This window comes from Stegodyphus dumicola, chromosome 12, assembly GCF_044657685.1.
Source record: "Stegodyphus dumicola isolate Sdum_Otavi_A_Nest chromosome 12, ASM4465768v1".
NCBI lineage: Eukaryota > Metazoa > Arthropoda > Arachnida > Araneae > Eresidae > Stegodyphus > Stegodyphus dumicola.
In genome coordinates, this window is record NC_140779.1 from 57433303 (window position 1) to 57448840 (window position 15538).

General features: G+C 31.3%; 1 protein-coding gene across 2 annotated transcripts in view; it reads right to left on the reverse strand.

Moving 5' to 3' along the window:
• Positions 1-725: 725 nt before the first annotated feature.
• Positions 726-15538, reverse strand: part of LOC118179389 (regulation of nuclear pre-mRNA domain-containing protein 1B) — a 75550-nt gene continuing 60737 nt past the window's right edge. For both annotated transcript variants that reach the window (XM_085827740.1, XM_085827741.1), the window contains exons 8-9: positions 14151-14318; positions 726-3256 (exon numbers count right to left, since the gene is read on the reverse strand). In XM_085827740.1, coding sequence (XP_085683866.1) covers positions 14172-14318 — 147 coding nt within the window. In that variant the 3' untranslated portion in view covers positions 726-3256; positions 14151-14171. The remainder of the gene's footprint in view (positions 3257-14150; positions 14319-15538) is intronic.

Consider the following 15538-nt stretch of genomic DNA (forward strand, 5'->3'; position numbering starts at 1 on the left):
TATAATGCATTCAGAAATATGTGATGAATATCTTTTAACATTTGATTATTTTTATTAACAGAAAGCTCTTTTTTACAAATTCTTCGTAGAGTCGTTTATGAAGTTTTCCATATTTTTGAATAACGAAAATCATTGGGGGGGGGGATGACTTTTCAGAATTAGAAAATAAAAATAATTTTGTTTTCAGTACTTTTTCTAAAATTTATCGAAATAAAAAAAAATTCATCACAATATTCCTGCAAAATGTGTTTATTCTCTTCTGATACCATTAACGCATTTTTTCGATTTTCACCAACATTTTAGCCATCAATCATGCATCTCTAAATTTTTCTAGAACTTTCTATTAGGATTTTATCCAGGAAAAATTTGTCACAACGGCCAACCACTGCTGAATTTTTTCTTTATATTTCATTTCTTCACCGAAATAATGTTTTTAAGATGGCTTCCATCATTCCTAATGATGTTGAAGTTGCAGCAGCTGAATTCCATGCATAAATATATGGTTTGCATGTGTATAAAGCTTATTTAAAGGATTCAGTTAATGAAATTTTAAAGCATTTGTATGTACGTATTTTAATGTGTTTCAAAAAATTTCTTTTTAAAAATATATCCAGGTAAAATAGTTCTAGATTTTAAAAAAATTCTTAAATTTTATAATTTTTTTTTTTTTTTTTTTTTTTTTTTTAAAGGCCAAGAAATACACAGGTGAGAAAGAAATAAGCATCTTTTGTCATTGATTCATATTTTATTTCATGCGACATATATTTAGATTTGTAATTTACAAGAGTATTTGTCAAAGAAAAAGTACAAAAGAATTAATAAAATGTTTTCTATTAAGATAATTTATTCAAGACAAAATAGCTATTTTATTTATATAGTTATAATAAAAGTTTCCATTTTATTTAATTTTATACATTTTTATATTACAGTATCTACACAATAAAGTGCAAAATACATGTACAGTTAACCACGTTTCTGAATAAATTCTAAATACCCTTGCATACTTATAATACAATTAACATATTTTCTCTATGTCAGTACTTAACAAAATATGACAATACTTCATTTACCTTTTTCTACAAGTTATAAAATTAAGATCTGACAAATATTATGCCATTTATAAAAAATTTGCATACATATTTTTCCATTTTGATCATGGAATAGAACAAAACAGGAAGAAATTACTTTAAAGATAAATAAAGAACAGAATGCTGCATTGTGCATATGTACACACATACTACACAGGACGATCTTTTCAGGCAAGAGCACACAGCATCACTGTTTCATCCAATGGATATTTGCTTTCATTTAGTACATCTAAAGTACTATTCCATGCAGTTAGACTAATTATTAAAATTAGAACTGCTAATGTAACTCTAGTATCTCTTAACCATTTGTATGCTTAAATGGAATTTACTTCTGATAGTTTAGTGTTTGATAAATTTTAAAAATAGTGATCTATTTTACTTCGAAACTACACTGTAACTAGCATATGGTTTCATCTGGATATAAGTTGCAATTATAGGGCAGTTTTTTCTTCAAGAAATACTTTATCCTTAATTTCACTACTTCTTTTTCTGTTTACGCTAGAAAGAATATATATGATTACAATCTACAGTATGTTATTTTCAAGAATAATTTTGTCATAGTAATTTGTAGTTCACAATAATAAACATTTGAAATTTTTTCATAATTCTGTGTGTCTAATTCATTCAAACAGGTTACCCATATTCATCAGTTTAAGGGAGGTACAATAAATGTATTAAACTTTTAGCAGAAAATAATTCAGTATATTGTTCTAGTACTGAGACTGAATTTAAAGATAAGTATGAAAATAAGTTTTTATGGAATGCTACAATTTCAAAGAGAGGGATTTCTGTTGGGGATAGGCAAATAAAATAAAAGCAAGAGCCAAAATTTTAGCTTTACAAATAACTACATTGTTTTATTTCAAAAATATGCATCTTGTTACAAAAATAGTCCAAAAGTATTATAAATAAATTTTTATGAAGAATGTATGGATTTCAAATTATATTGAAAATTAAAAAGCTCAGTTTTTTAAATGGCATTTTCTATTAGAATCACTTGAAATGTAATTTCTCAATTTATATTCCACAGATCATTTACTTAACTATTCTTAACTGTAAACTACTTTCTTTTTAATATCTCAGTAAAAAAAAAAAAAAAAAAAAAAATTATTAAACAATTTTTTAATGAATGTTCTTGGAAGTAATGCTTAGATTAAAAAAAGTAAAATGCAATGATAAAAAAATAATCTAATGTTGAGCATCTACAACTGTCTTCCCATTTTTTAAACCTTGCTATCAAGGTATTTATCATCCATATGGCTTGACAAACTGCTAGCATTTGCGAGGCAGCATTATATTCAGCATGGAAAGTGTATAACTTATATTGCTTAACTAAGTGAATTAATAGCAATATTTGTTTTTCTTAGTAAAATTTTTAATCCTTATAAACTGTCTAACAATCAGTTTTGTTTTTAATGGAAGATCCATGGTGCTTTGAAGACTTAAGTAATTAACCAGATCATTGAACTCTGCTTGAAAATCAAACTCCTGTGTGTATGAATGTATATATTATGAGAAAAGATCTCATTATTTTAAATAACTAAATTTACAATTAAAATTTTTTTACTTTTACAAATATTTATTTGTAATTCTGTCTCAATGGTATATCTGAATAACATATGAAAAATTATAATGTAACTTTTGTACAGTTTCCATATTCAAAAATTAAACTTTACAATTTCTAAAAAGCCATAATATAATTTTGTACTTTATACATAATTAAAAATGCATATATAACATTATTCAAAAATGCATTTCAATTCAAAACTTTTACAGAGTAACAAATTGCATCATAATTGTGATGCAAATGTTATGTTTTATTTATTTCAAGAAATAATGTTATTTAGCAATATAAAAGAAAAATTTTAAAACTCATTCACCAAGATGTTAGTATTATGCATCATACATATACTATCTCTCTCTCTATATGTACTCATATCACAATTTAAAATCTTCATAAAATAATAAATTTGAAATCTCTATAATATTCAAGGAACTGAAAGTACAAATTTCTAGCCTCTTCAAGCAGTTTGAGTCATTGAAGTCAACAAAATGAAGCGGCCACAAGTTAAAATGCATTCTTTACCAATACCAGCAGCAACAGAATACAACAAAGATGATAAAAGAAAAACAATGTGTTTTCAGTTGCACAGCTTCTCTCGTTGTTTCTGTAAAGTTTTGAAAATAACTTATATAATATAGAAATATATAGAGAATATAATATAGAAAATAATTTACTGTATTTGTTGACATATAAGACGCACCCTTATTTAGACAGCCACACACAAGAAAAAAAAGTTTCAATAGCTTGGTTTCTTTTAGTTCTCATGTTTTGTGAAAGCCAAATAAACAATTATTGGATGCAATTACCTTCATGTATAAGACGCAGGTAACTTTTTTTGTGACCAAATTTAGGAAAAAAAGTGCGTCTTATATGTCGTCAAATATGGTATTCAGACCAATAAAAATCCTATTTGTAAAACCTTGTACATGCATAAATTATTAAGCATACAATTCAACAAAAATAGCAAGGAACATTTTCAGATCTGTTATGGCAAAACTGTTGGATATTATTAATTCAATTTCATTCATGAAAACTAGCTAAATAAGCCTACTGTTTTCATTATCTGTATGAAGATTAGGCAGCAGATAATTCCCCCCTTCCCCAAAAAAACTTTTGACATAATTAAGCATGCACAATTTTTAATACTTGTAAATGTTTAAGATTAAAAAATTTTATTTAAGCTTTTTTGATATGTCACTATTAGGAAACAAATCATTATAGAATGATATAACCATGCTACTATACACATAAGTGGTGACATAAAAAAGAAATCAATTAAAATATAATCTTTTTAATGGAATAAACAGTTAAGCTGATACAGTTATCAACAGATTATTATCTGAAATGAAAAACATCTTGTGTAATCGCAAAATACACGTTTTAAAGACTATAAGTACGGGGAGCTCAAAACAAACTATCTCTAGATTTAAATAATACTGTTGCGTGCGTACGGGTTCGTTATGAAATGAATGCACAAGTCCGATGAAAAATGAACAAAAATTTATTATTATCACAACAGAAATGCTTAAATTTTCTCAAATTATCATGCAGTATCACAATATCTCACGGTAGTTATCTTTTCACTACTTAAATGTACAATGGAACGTAATTCAAAACAGCTAAAGAACGCTAATCCGCGAATTCGCTATAATCAACAACGGCAGTTTTCTAAACAACAACAAACTAAGCAACTACTACAAACTGAGATGTTTTCCTCCTTTTATAAGATTTTAAAATCACGTGCTAGAATTTTCCAGTACTTTCTCGAAATCAAAAAGAGATATTTATTTATTTAATGCACACGCTCTTGTATTTTTAATTTTTCCGGCTTAGCTTTCTTTTAATATTCGTCACGCGCTGCACTGCGCGAGAAATAAAACCATTTAATTTATAATTGAACTAACGTTAGCTTTTTAAATACCAAATTCGTAATACTGCCCCCTTCCCAAGGACTGCACGTCCCGGGCAGTACAATCCCTGGACAGGAAGCTAAACTTACAACTGTGGCATAAATTCATTAATAAGCATTATATTACAATAATAAACAACATGAACAATAAATGCAATACATAAAACAAATCAAATGCTATCAAATACAAATCAAATACACATTTAAAAACAAAATGGACCATGGTCTTATACTATTTACAATTATTTACATTATGTACTATGGCCATAGTAATAAGCTAACCTGTCGTAAGAGTTCGAAGACTCACGGATCCGAACCACGACGTCATTCGTGTTCAGCACTGTATATGGACCATCCAAAGGTGACCGTAATTTAGGACTCAGTCCTTTTCGTTGAATTGGGTTCCACAACCACACCTTGTCTCCTTTGTTGGATCTCTGTCTAGTAGCTCTTGTGTCGCATCTGGTCTTCATTTTCTCCGTCGCCAAGTTCACTCGCTTTCGTGCGAAACGGGGCATCACTTCAAAACGGGCCTGGACATCTTGGATGTGTTCCTCAGGCGATGAAGGCGCATCCGTACGGCGATCAAACTGGCGGTCACAAGGCAGACGAAGGTCTCGACCAAAGAGCATCTGGGCTGTAGAAGAGCTGGTAGTCTTGCGTTTCTTTTCGACCCTAGTATGATTTCGGCAGCTTCCCGAGCTGGATCTTTCGGACAAGGCGTCGGCATTTCCAGGCGAGGATCCTTTTTGAGGATGGATAGTCATGCCATCAGATGCTGAAAGCAGTTTGTTGTTTTTCAAGTCTAAGGAAAAATTGTATTTCCTTAAAAAATCCAATCCGAGTATGCATGGATCTGTGATATCCGCCACATATGCCGTGTGATGGTAGGCGGCACTTCCAAACGTGATGCTTACGTTTAACTTCCCAGTTATGTCGATCTTATCACCAGACGCAGTCTGAAGTGTAACACAGGATGGCGTCCAAATAAGTTTATCTTTAAACTGTTCAGCTAAATCTTTCCTAATGATGGTAACATTAGCTCTTGTGTCAATGATCATATTGCAAGGAACTCCATCGATATTCCCATTAATGGACAGTCCGTTACTGTTGCCACTCACTGTATAAATTTTAAGCGCTTTAAAACAAGGTTTTTCATTATCTGGCAACCTCTGTTCCTCGATATGGTCACTAATTTGATTACTGCGTCGTTGCTGGGAAATGGTCTTATTTTCCGTACCTCGGGGTGTTTTGCAGTTTCTTCGTATGTGGCCTTCAACTCCGCAGTTCCAGCACTTTAGAACTAGTTTCTTTTCACTTCTGTTCCGTCTCAAGCCACTGACTTGTCTGGTAAAATCATCTGCTTTATATTCCGTACCCTGGGGCGTTCTGCAATTCCGTCTTAGGTGACCTTCACTACCACATCTCCAACACCTTGGAGCCACTTTCTTCTCGCTCCTACTTCGTATCAAAGCTTCGACTTGTCTGGCTAAATCATCTAAACGAGCCATCAGTTGATCCACTGGCTCATGGACTCGCACAGCTCTAACTGGGTAGCGATCTCTACTACTTGCTTGCTGGGCTGCCTCGAACTTCATGGCGTACAACAGAGCGCTTTTTATGTCCTTTGCATCTGCCATTCGAAGAGCTTTCTGTATTTCAGGATCCCGGATGCCGTCGATCAAATATTGCAGCGACAGGATTTCTCTTGTTTCTGTCGGGCACTCCGAAAAGGCGTGATGTGACAGCCTTTCAACATCCGTGGCGAGCTCCTGAAATGTTTCGGTGGGCTTCTGCTGACGGGATTTTAGTTGAAGCCTGCTGTAGTCTTTTAAACATTTCTCGCCGAAGCGCAGCTCCAAAGCACCGGATAGAGCTTCGAAATCTAGCCTTTGATTTTCGGGAAGCGTCTGCAGGATATCCGCTGCGTCTGCTCTCAGAGAAGCGGCGAGATGACAGGCCTTAGCTTGGGAATCCCATCCATTCGCATCCGCAACGATAGAAAATTGTGTCCTATACACCTGCCAGGAGGTCTTCCCATCATATGTAGATAGTTTCAGAACGGAACGAGCAGGCATCGATAAAAATTTGAAACCTTCAGAATTGTTTCCTACCGTCGCTATGCACTTCTTTAGGCTGTCAACTTCTTTGGCGACGGCAGCAGAAACCCTATCATCAATTTGTTGTTCGACGGCAGAAACTCTCTCTTCTATATGTTCTTTTACAGAAGAAACTCTTTCTTCTATTTGTCCAACTTTAGTTTCAACCGCGTCTATTCTGCCTTCCATAGCCTCAAATTTATTTTCTATTACGCAGGTAATTTCTCTTTTCATTTCGTCCTGACCTGCTTTCATCTCATTTTTAAGAGATTTCATCTCTTCCTTAACGGATTCCTGGCCCAACTTCATTTGTTCCTGTGCCGTTTTCATTTCTTCCTTGAGGGATTCCTGGCCCAATTTCATTTCTTCTTTAAAAGATGTTTGGCCAGCTTCCATCTTTTCTTGGAAAGCAGCAAAGCTGTCTCAATTGTTCTTCCATCCCTCTTGTTATTGGCATTCAAATCCCACTCCTGACACCAAAAATTGTTGCGTGCGTACGGGTTCGTTATGAAATGAATGCACAAGTCCGATGAAAAATGAACAAAAATTTATTATTATCACAACAAAAATGCTTAAATTTTCTCAAATTATCATGCAGTATCACAATATCTCACAGTAGTTATCTTTTAACTACTTAAATGTACAATAGTACGTAATTCAAAACAGCTAAAGAACGCTAATCCGCGAATTCGCTATAATCAACAACGGCAGTTTTTTAAACAACAACAAACTAAGCAACTACTACAAACTGAGATGTTTTCCTCCTTTTATAAGAGTTTAAAATCACGTGCTAGAATTTTCCAGTACTTTCTCGAAATCAAAAAGAGATATTTATTTATTTAATGCACGCGCTCTTGTATTTTTAATTTTTCCGGCTTAGCTTTCTTTTAATATTCGTCACGCGCTGCACTGCGCGAGAAATAAAACCATTTAATTTATAATTGAACTAACATTAGCTTTTTAAATACCAAATTCGTAACAATACATTTAGTAAGAGTTGCAAAAATAAGAAATCACAAGATGAATGATACTGTCTTATTCACCACAAGCTAACAGCATTAAGGATCATGCTAAAGGCATCATTGCATCAACTTTGATAATAAATGATTGATAAAAATCCAAATTTGTAATGTGCATTACTGACCATTAATACCACTACAAGAAAACATTCCACTAGGAGATCCCTATCTTATTTGCTTCCAGAATGCTTATTCTATGATCACTGGATCCGTCTACAACTTGAGCGAACAATATTGACTCAAAAAAAAAAAAAAAAAAAAAAAGTATGGACAGCCAGTGCAACTTGTTGGGAGAGAGCCATTCTGTGGTTCTCGGTGGACGGGTGAGTCCATTTGACTTTATTGAAAGAGGACAAGGCTTCAAGGAGCTTCAGACCAATCAGAGTACAGACAAGTGATGAAATTTATAGCATGTGCTGGCTGAAGTTCTAGGAATATTTTCCCATTATTTCACTAACCCACATGCTGTGTAATGTGAAGGAAACTCCCATTTTTTAAAGGGTAAGTTAAGGATTCCCTTAAAAAAAAAGGAAAAAACCTTAAAAATGGGATCCCCTAAAAATCATGTTTTTAAGGGGAAGCAGGAATTTAGGGCTAAGAAATAGAGATGTAGGATACCATGAAAGCAAGATAAGAGTAAATGAAATAAGCTTACTTAAAATCTTTTTAGAAATAAACAATTTTAATAACTTAAATTTATAATATGATTAATTTGCATTACAATCTAATAGCAAACTAAGTTTTTTTATTTTCTGTTTCCATGAAAATTATTTCTTTCAGGAAAAGAAATAAAATTAATTTCTTATTACAGTATGGCCGATTGATGCTGCATTCAGCTATCACACATGCAACAAAATGTTTTAAATAATTTATTCTATAATTAACATGAATAAAATAATTTTTCAGTATATAACCAAAATTATACTTATCTATTCTGTATGTGTGATTAATTCGTATTGCAATTTTTGTCACACATATAGCATTGTTACTTTATAGCATAATGCAATAATAATGCTGTATAATTCTGCTAAGCCCGCCAGCGTTAGAGTCACTGAATGCAGGTAGTTCGGTCCGAGGTTCGAATCCCATATACGGGCTGGCCGCATCGCCGTTTTCGTGGCTTTCCCCATGTGTAACATGTATATGAGCCAGTTTCCCTCAGAAAGTCCTCCCTTAGAAACCAGTTTTAAATCATAATAAATAAAACACATACAGGGAAAAAAAAACAAACGAATGTTTTCAGATTTTATATTATGCCCAAAGGGCCTTTATTTTAATGTTTTGCGTGTTGCCTTTAATTATTAAATATCATCTTCTTCACACTTAAAACTATAAAATTCAATTCAGAAGCAATATCATATACTTTAAAAAGAGCATATCTTTAGAATTTCCGATACAGCGTCTTGCGGGTTAGATATGAAAATGTTTTTTTCCATACAATGTTGCCATCACTCGTTTTGAAATCGTTGAGTTTCTTAGTCAAACACTCATAAATGCTTTACAAAATATGAAATAGATAATAAAACAAATTTCCAGGTCCAAATAAGGGCCTCCATATGCCTATATTAGGATAGAGGATTAAGTTATTCAAAATTGTATAGCTCTAGGTACCGTTGTTTTATCACAGTGCGAGAAGCATTCATATATTTATGCAGATTCTTCATTATTTAATTTCTTTAAATGTACTGCAGTGCGATAATATTTGATGGCAACAATTTGAAAAGTGAAACGCCGCAAAATGGCAAAACAAAATTAATAGCCCTTCTGAGCTAAGGCCCTTTGGGCTAAAAATTATTTTTAAAAATATCACACTAGTAGTAGTACTACTACTGAAAAAATATTATAAAACTATTTTATAGTATTATTATTTTTAATTTTTTTTTTTTTTTTTTACAGTGTGAATTTCGCATAATAATGAATGACATTCCTTATTGTGTTCACAATATTGTTCGTAAGGTATTCCATTGTTATATTTTAAAATAAACTGAATTCTTGCTGTACATAAATATTGAGTAGACGCTTCTCGGATATCTATATTTTTATTAACTGAAGAAGGATTTATGTGCTAGATAAATATTTATTATCTTCTACATTTTTAAGCTATATAATTACAATATATATCTATAATTTCAGGAAAAGATAAATAACCTTTCTTTCAGTAGAAATTGCATTCTTGTTTTCTGCATGTGGCTCTAAATACTCTCTCGGTTCATAGCAAATTAAAATAACTATAAATTTTGGCAATCTGAAATATGCAATGAAAACATCTTCTGGCAGAGCAAAAGCATCAACATATTTTCTATAAATTCGCCGCCGATTCAGAGATCTACAACGGTATTCTTCATTTAAATACGAAAAACTTAGGGGAGAAAACACATACAAAGCCATTGTCTACTTAGAACGTCAACTGGACAAGCCTGATTGACGACGGGGCAACACTTTTCCCTGCGCTTCTGACAACTTCCGTACTCAGAGAATACGTATGGGATGTCGAAAAGACCTGTTTTTCACTAGCAGCGACATCTGGTGACTCACAAACTGCAGCCGACTCTCGAAGCGTAGAATAGGTGTCCTGGATACAAGCCATGCCTTCTCCGCAAACTTCACACTGAAAGCTTCATAAATCACACGCCACATAAAGATCAACTTAAATCTTTTATTTTTGGCCAGGGCTGAAGCTGCAAATAATGTGCATGAAACACATTTGGTGAACAAACACAGATTTGATCTCCATCGCAGACTCATTCATTCAAGACAGGAGATCTCATATTTTATGACTGGCCAAAACAAGGAGATCACAAACTCTCCAAAATTCAAAGGACCATTTGTTACTGTTTGTCCTGTGGGAACAGTGTGCTATGAAATCAAGTCTTCATGACCACAGAACAAGCTTCTGAAAGCAGTCTATGCATAACATCTTTATTTTTATTTCAAGCAAGATATGCCAATCAATGAAGATGACATAAAGGAAGGTGCCTCAAATTAAACTTTATTCTGGCTGTATAATTTCATTTTGAGTGGAGCCATGTATAAGGCTCATGTCTGTATTTGTATCATGAGGACTTAAAAAAGAAATACTTGTTTGAATATATGTGGCAACCATAGTTTATTATTCGTTTGTAATAAAAAAAAAAAAAAAAAAAAAAAGGGAATAACATTTTAGTTTACACAGTCTTCATTTGTGGTTTAATAAATTAATTCTAATCAATTTCATCTCTCCATTTCACTATTATTTTCAAGAGTACTTTCCCTTATAAACAGTCAACATACATGGTGTTTTGAAGTTCCAAAAAATGTTAGGCTATATACTACACAACAGTGATATTTGTTCAAGAACCCAGAAATGAAATTGTTTCTTTGCCTGGGCTTTTTGGCAAAAAATAAGTCTAGCATCTTGGATTTGTTTCGTCAAAAAATAACATAACTTTATTTACAATTCCACTCTTTATCAGGTATTTGAGGACTACATGACCTAGAGCTGAGATTTTTAAATGTGAGATAAACTAATCTGCCCACCCACTAATAGCCATGTATCGATAATTACCAACTCTTGGCAATTACCGAGACTAAGAAGCAGTAAACTTATTAGATATGATATTATGAATTGCTTGTGCATATAAGATTGAAATATACACAAAACATGATTAAACATAAAAACAATACTGAAAGGGGATTAAAGTAAAAAATATTTACAGGGAAACACAAGGTACTCCAAAAGTAATAATGGTAAAAATTCATTCAAAAAAATATAGACAGTAGCATAGTGTGGTTCTCAAGTAAATGCACAGAGAGACTTATTATTTCGCACTTAAAGATCTAACAGATTATTTAATAATGAACAGCATTTAACAGATCAGAATAGTTACATTTTGACTTAAAGTCACATATGCACAAAATCAGGAGGCTATTTGCCATCATTTGATTAGAATTACAACTGACACTTCTTAGATGCTGTGCCGAATATCATGCCACATCTGATGGCCATTATACTGAACATTTATAACACTAGTTCCATTGCAAACTATGCTTTACCACTGTGTGAACTGTTGACATGGCTAAAACAAAATCTGTAGGTAAAAATTATAACTATACCGATCTTTCATTGCCAAAACCACATTATGTTGCTGATTATAATTTTGGAATTTTTACTTTTACTTTTTGATCACCCAGTATATATTTATTCCATAAGTGAAAAATAGTTTGTACATTTACTATTTTATTTATTAAAAAATATTTAACGAATTTAGAATGCATAATTCACGGTCTGACTTCTATTAATATTCATTGTTATTAAAAGTCAAAACACTGGCAGTATTAAAATAACAAACATTTGAAAATTTATAACATCATGCATTCATAAATTGAATGTACTATGAAACAACTATCTTTAGATTAAACTGGATGAACTATACATTGCATCCATAAAAATAATTATGTGACCTTTGTTTTTCCTACTATTAGCTGTAACTTATACTTTGAATCAAAAAGTGCTTTAGCCTGCTCAGGAATTCGCATATGTGCGATGCTGCCAATTTGGAAAGGTATTACCTTTCTTGATGCATGATGCATCTTACTTGCTCGGTGAAGTAAGCCATCATTGTTCCGTGTGTCGATTCTAATTTTGAATTTACCTGCAAATAATTACTGCTTAATTTTCTTTTACATTTCGTATTTGGAAATTTGTTTTCATGTGTATAGTACTTGTTTTCATGCCTATAATTATAATTTTAGTATTTTGCATGTTTCATTTATTTCTATTAATGTGATATTCTTTATTTTAACACATATTTATAATTAGTATATTAAGTATGTACTTCAAAAATTGAGGTCATTACATTCAAATGCTGATTTTATATGAATTTTTTTGTAAAAGTAGGCTTAACTGCTAAAAATGCATGGGCTAGTGGCAAAGTTCCATTTCCGAGGGTTCGGTCCCATAGCTGCACTTCGTTCTCCATGCTTTCCTCAAGGAGTTAAATGATGTAAATATTCATGATTTTCATTTTTTAATTAATAAAAAATAATTTCAAAAAGTTTACAAAATCTAACTTTTACACACCTGATCCCTAGGAAATTCCCTTTAGGAAAATTTTATACTCATTATAAAAAAGGAAGATGCACAAATTTTGACTCATTTGACAAAAACTGATTCAGATATTTCTTTTAAAATGTTTGGTTTTTTTGACTTGCCTTGAACAAACAGTTGATTAATAAATAAATTAAAAAGAGAAAATTCAAAGCTGATTTTTCTCTCTTTAGATATAGATGTCAAAGATGTTCTTTTGCGATTTTATAGTACATAACATTCTTTAATTTATAATTTTGTTACAACCGGTACACCAAAAGAATTTTCATATAAGTACCCTAAACATTTCAAATGTTAAAAATAGGTTTTTTAATATTGTTAGGAGGTTTTATTACTATAGAAGCATAATCTAATAACCATACACAAAATTCATCAAATTAAAAATATTTTTAATTTATGGAGTTGGGCTATGTGTACTTGCCAATGTTTTCTAGACCATGAATTCTACAAGATTCTGTGAATAACATCTTGTTTTTATCACAAAAAAAAAAAAAAAAAAAAAAAAACCCTGATCAATAATTTTCACAATAATTTGCAAAGAAACACTATGAAATTAATTCGAGTATCAGATACCTTTACCTACATTGATATTTTATCTTTAGTTATGCACAAATGCAAATATTTTGTTCTCCAGTTTATGAACAGCTGAGTGTGATTTCAAGCTTTAAAATTAAATAGCTTGGTCTTCTTTTTTTGTATTTTATTTTCATAACAAACGTAAACTTTTCTAAACACAACTATCCAAAGCAGGGTCACTATATGAAAAATTCGACTTTACAATTTAAATTTAAAAAAAATTAAATGAACAAACATGAGTATTTGCATTATTTAAAATACTTTTGCAATTGAAAGTATAAGTTTATGATCAATAGTTTCAAAAATAAAATCATCATAAAGACTTTAGTAGACACACTATATATTACAAAATATGTGATGAGTATCTACCAAGGGGATAAATGACTTCTTATTATCTTCCTACAAAAAAAAAAAAAAAAAAAAAAAAAAAAAAACCACCATCCTATATTTATATCCCACATAGGGAAAACCATGAAACTTGCTTGCAACCAGACTATGCAACTGAATACTGAATAAGAAATCAGTGCTTTAGTATTTTTTTCTTTTCTTTTTTGTGATTTAACTATTTGGGCACAAGCAATGTAATAAATTCAGTTCTTATAACCTCATGCAGCAGCTACATTATAATTCTCCAATTTATTCTAAAGCCAAAGTGATATCAGGTAATACTACTGTTACATGGCAACACATAATTGTGATCAATTTGTTCTGATTTCTACAGTTAAAAACACTATCTAAAACTACATTTGTGAGCTACAAAATACTTTGAAATCTGAATGAAAAAAGAAAAGCATAAAACATAATAGTACCTTTTTTTCCCACAGTAAATATTACTGATTGAATAAATCACCAGCAGAAGGTAATGGTGCAAGTCCTCCTGTAACACTCGGTAAAAGTGTTAGGTCAGGTAAGTTTTGAAGGTGTGATTTCAGCTCATTTCGAACTTGGGACACTCGTTTCAACTGTTCTTTGTATTCCTAAGATAAACATGATTTAATAAAATAATAGTCTAATCTTAGTAATGGTTTCAGATAAAACGTTATTTAGGATTATATTATACATTTTAATGAAATAAATATCATATGCATTGTTGAAAATGATGTAAATTAAAATGCTATTTTTTTAATGCATGCTGATAATGAAAGCTGTTAATTTTTAAAACAATTGTTAGAGAGCGAAGACTTAAAACCGAATAGCATCACAAAGAGAAACAGCAATAACTATTCATAAAATATGGTTGTTTGCAGCCGTTTACCAAAATTCATATCAAGCAACATAAATAATATATCAGTTTATTTCAACATACATTTTTCATTAAATCTAATTAATCATTAATATTTTTGCTGTTATTAATATTAACTATATTCCTTCCTAACTTACAAAGGATTTTCATCACTAGATACAGGAAAATATAAATGCACATTTCATGTAGACTGAATCTGATACTGAAATGAAATTTACTGAATTAAATTACTTTCTAAGCTTACTAATGCTAAAACGAAATATCTTACAGAAGGAGCCACTTAATGTGATCATTCACATAATGTTAATGAATTATAGAAGTCCCACCCATTTGTAGACGAAAACATGGAAAATAAATTGCTAATTGTGATCAACAAATCGGCTAATGTTATAAAAATATTATAGACTGAAGTAAGTCACAAAATTAGTTAGAAATGGAGTGTAGAAATTGCCAAATAATAAAGACATGCCAGGTAAGACCCTATGTAGCCAAGCAGTCTGATTTTGACTCAAGGCAACCATGTATAAAGAAAGGCAGATGGACTGGATCAAACTGTAATTAAAAAAAAAAGTGATAAATGGAAAAAACTGTCTTACAAGCACTAGTTAATAGTAGTGGAAAAGTATATAAACCAAAATGCAAAAATTGCAAATAAAAATTATAGCAACATCATACAAAAATTACCGAAAAATGAGTTAGCTAAATCCAAGGTATTGAGTATTTACATATAATAATTTTTAATTCATATATGCATGGCAAGGAAGAGACACAATGTCTGAGTAGTTGGGAAGAGTATAAAATAAGCTAATTTCCTCTTAACAGTCAGTATGACTGTTTCACTACCTTTTTGATTGCTTATTTTTCAGTAATTTTCTTTGATATTGTTGTAGCTTCTATTTGCAATTTTTGCATCTCAATTTATGTGCTTTTCCACTACTATTAGCTAATGATTGT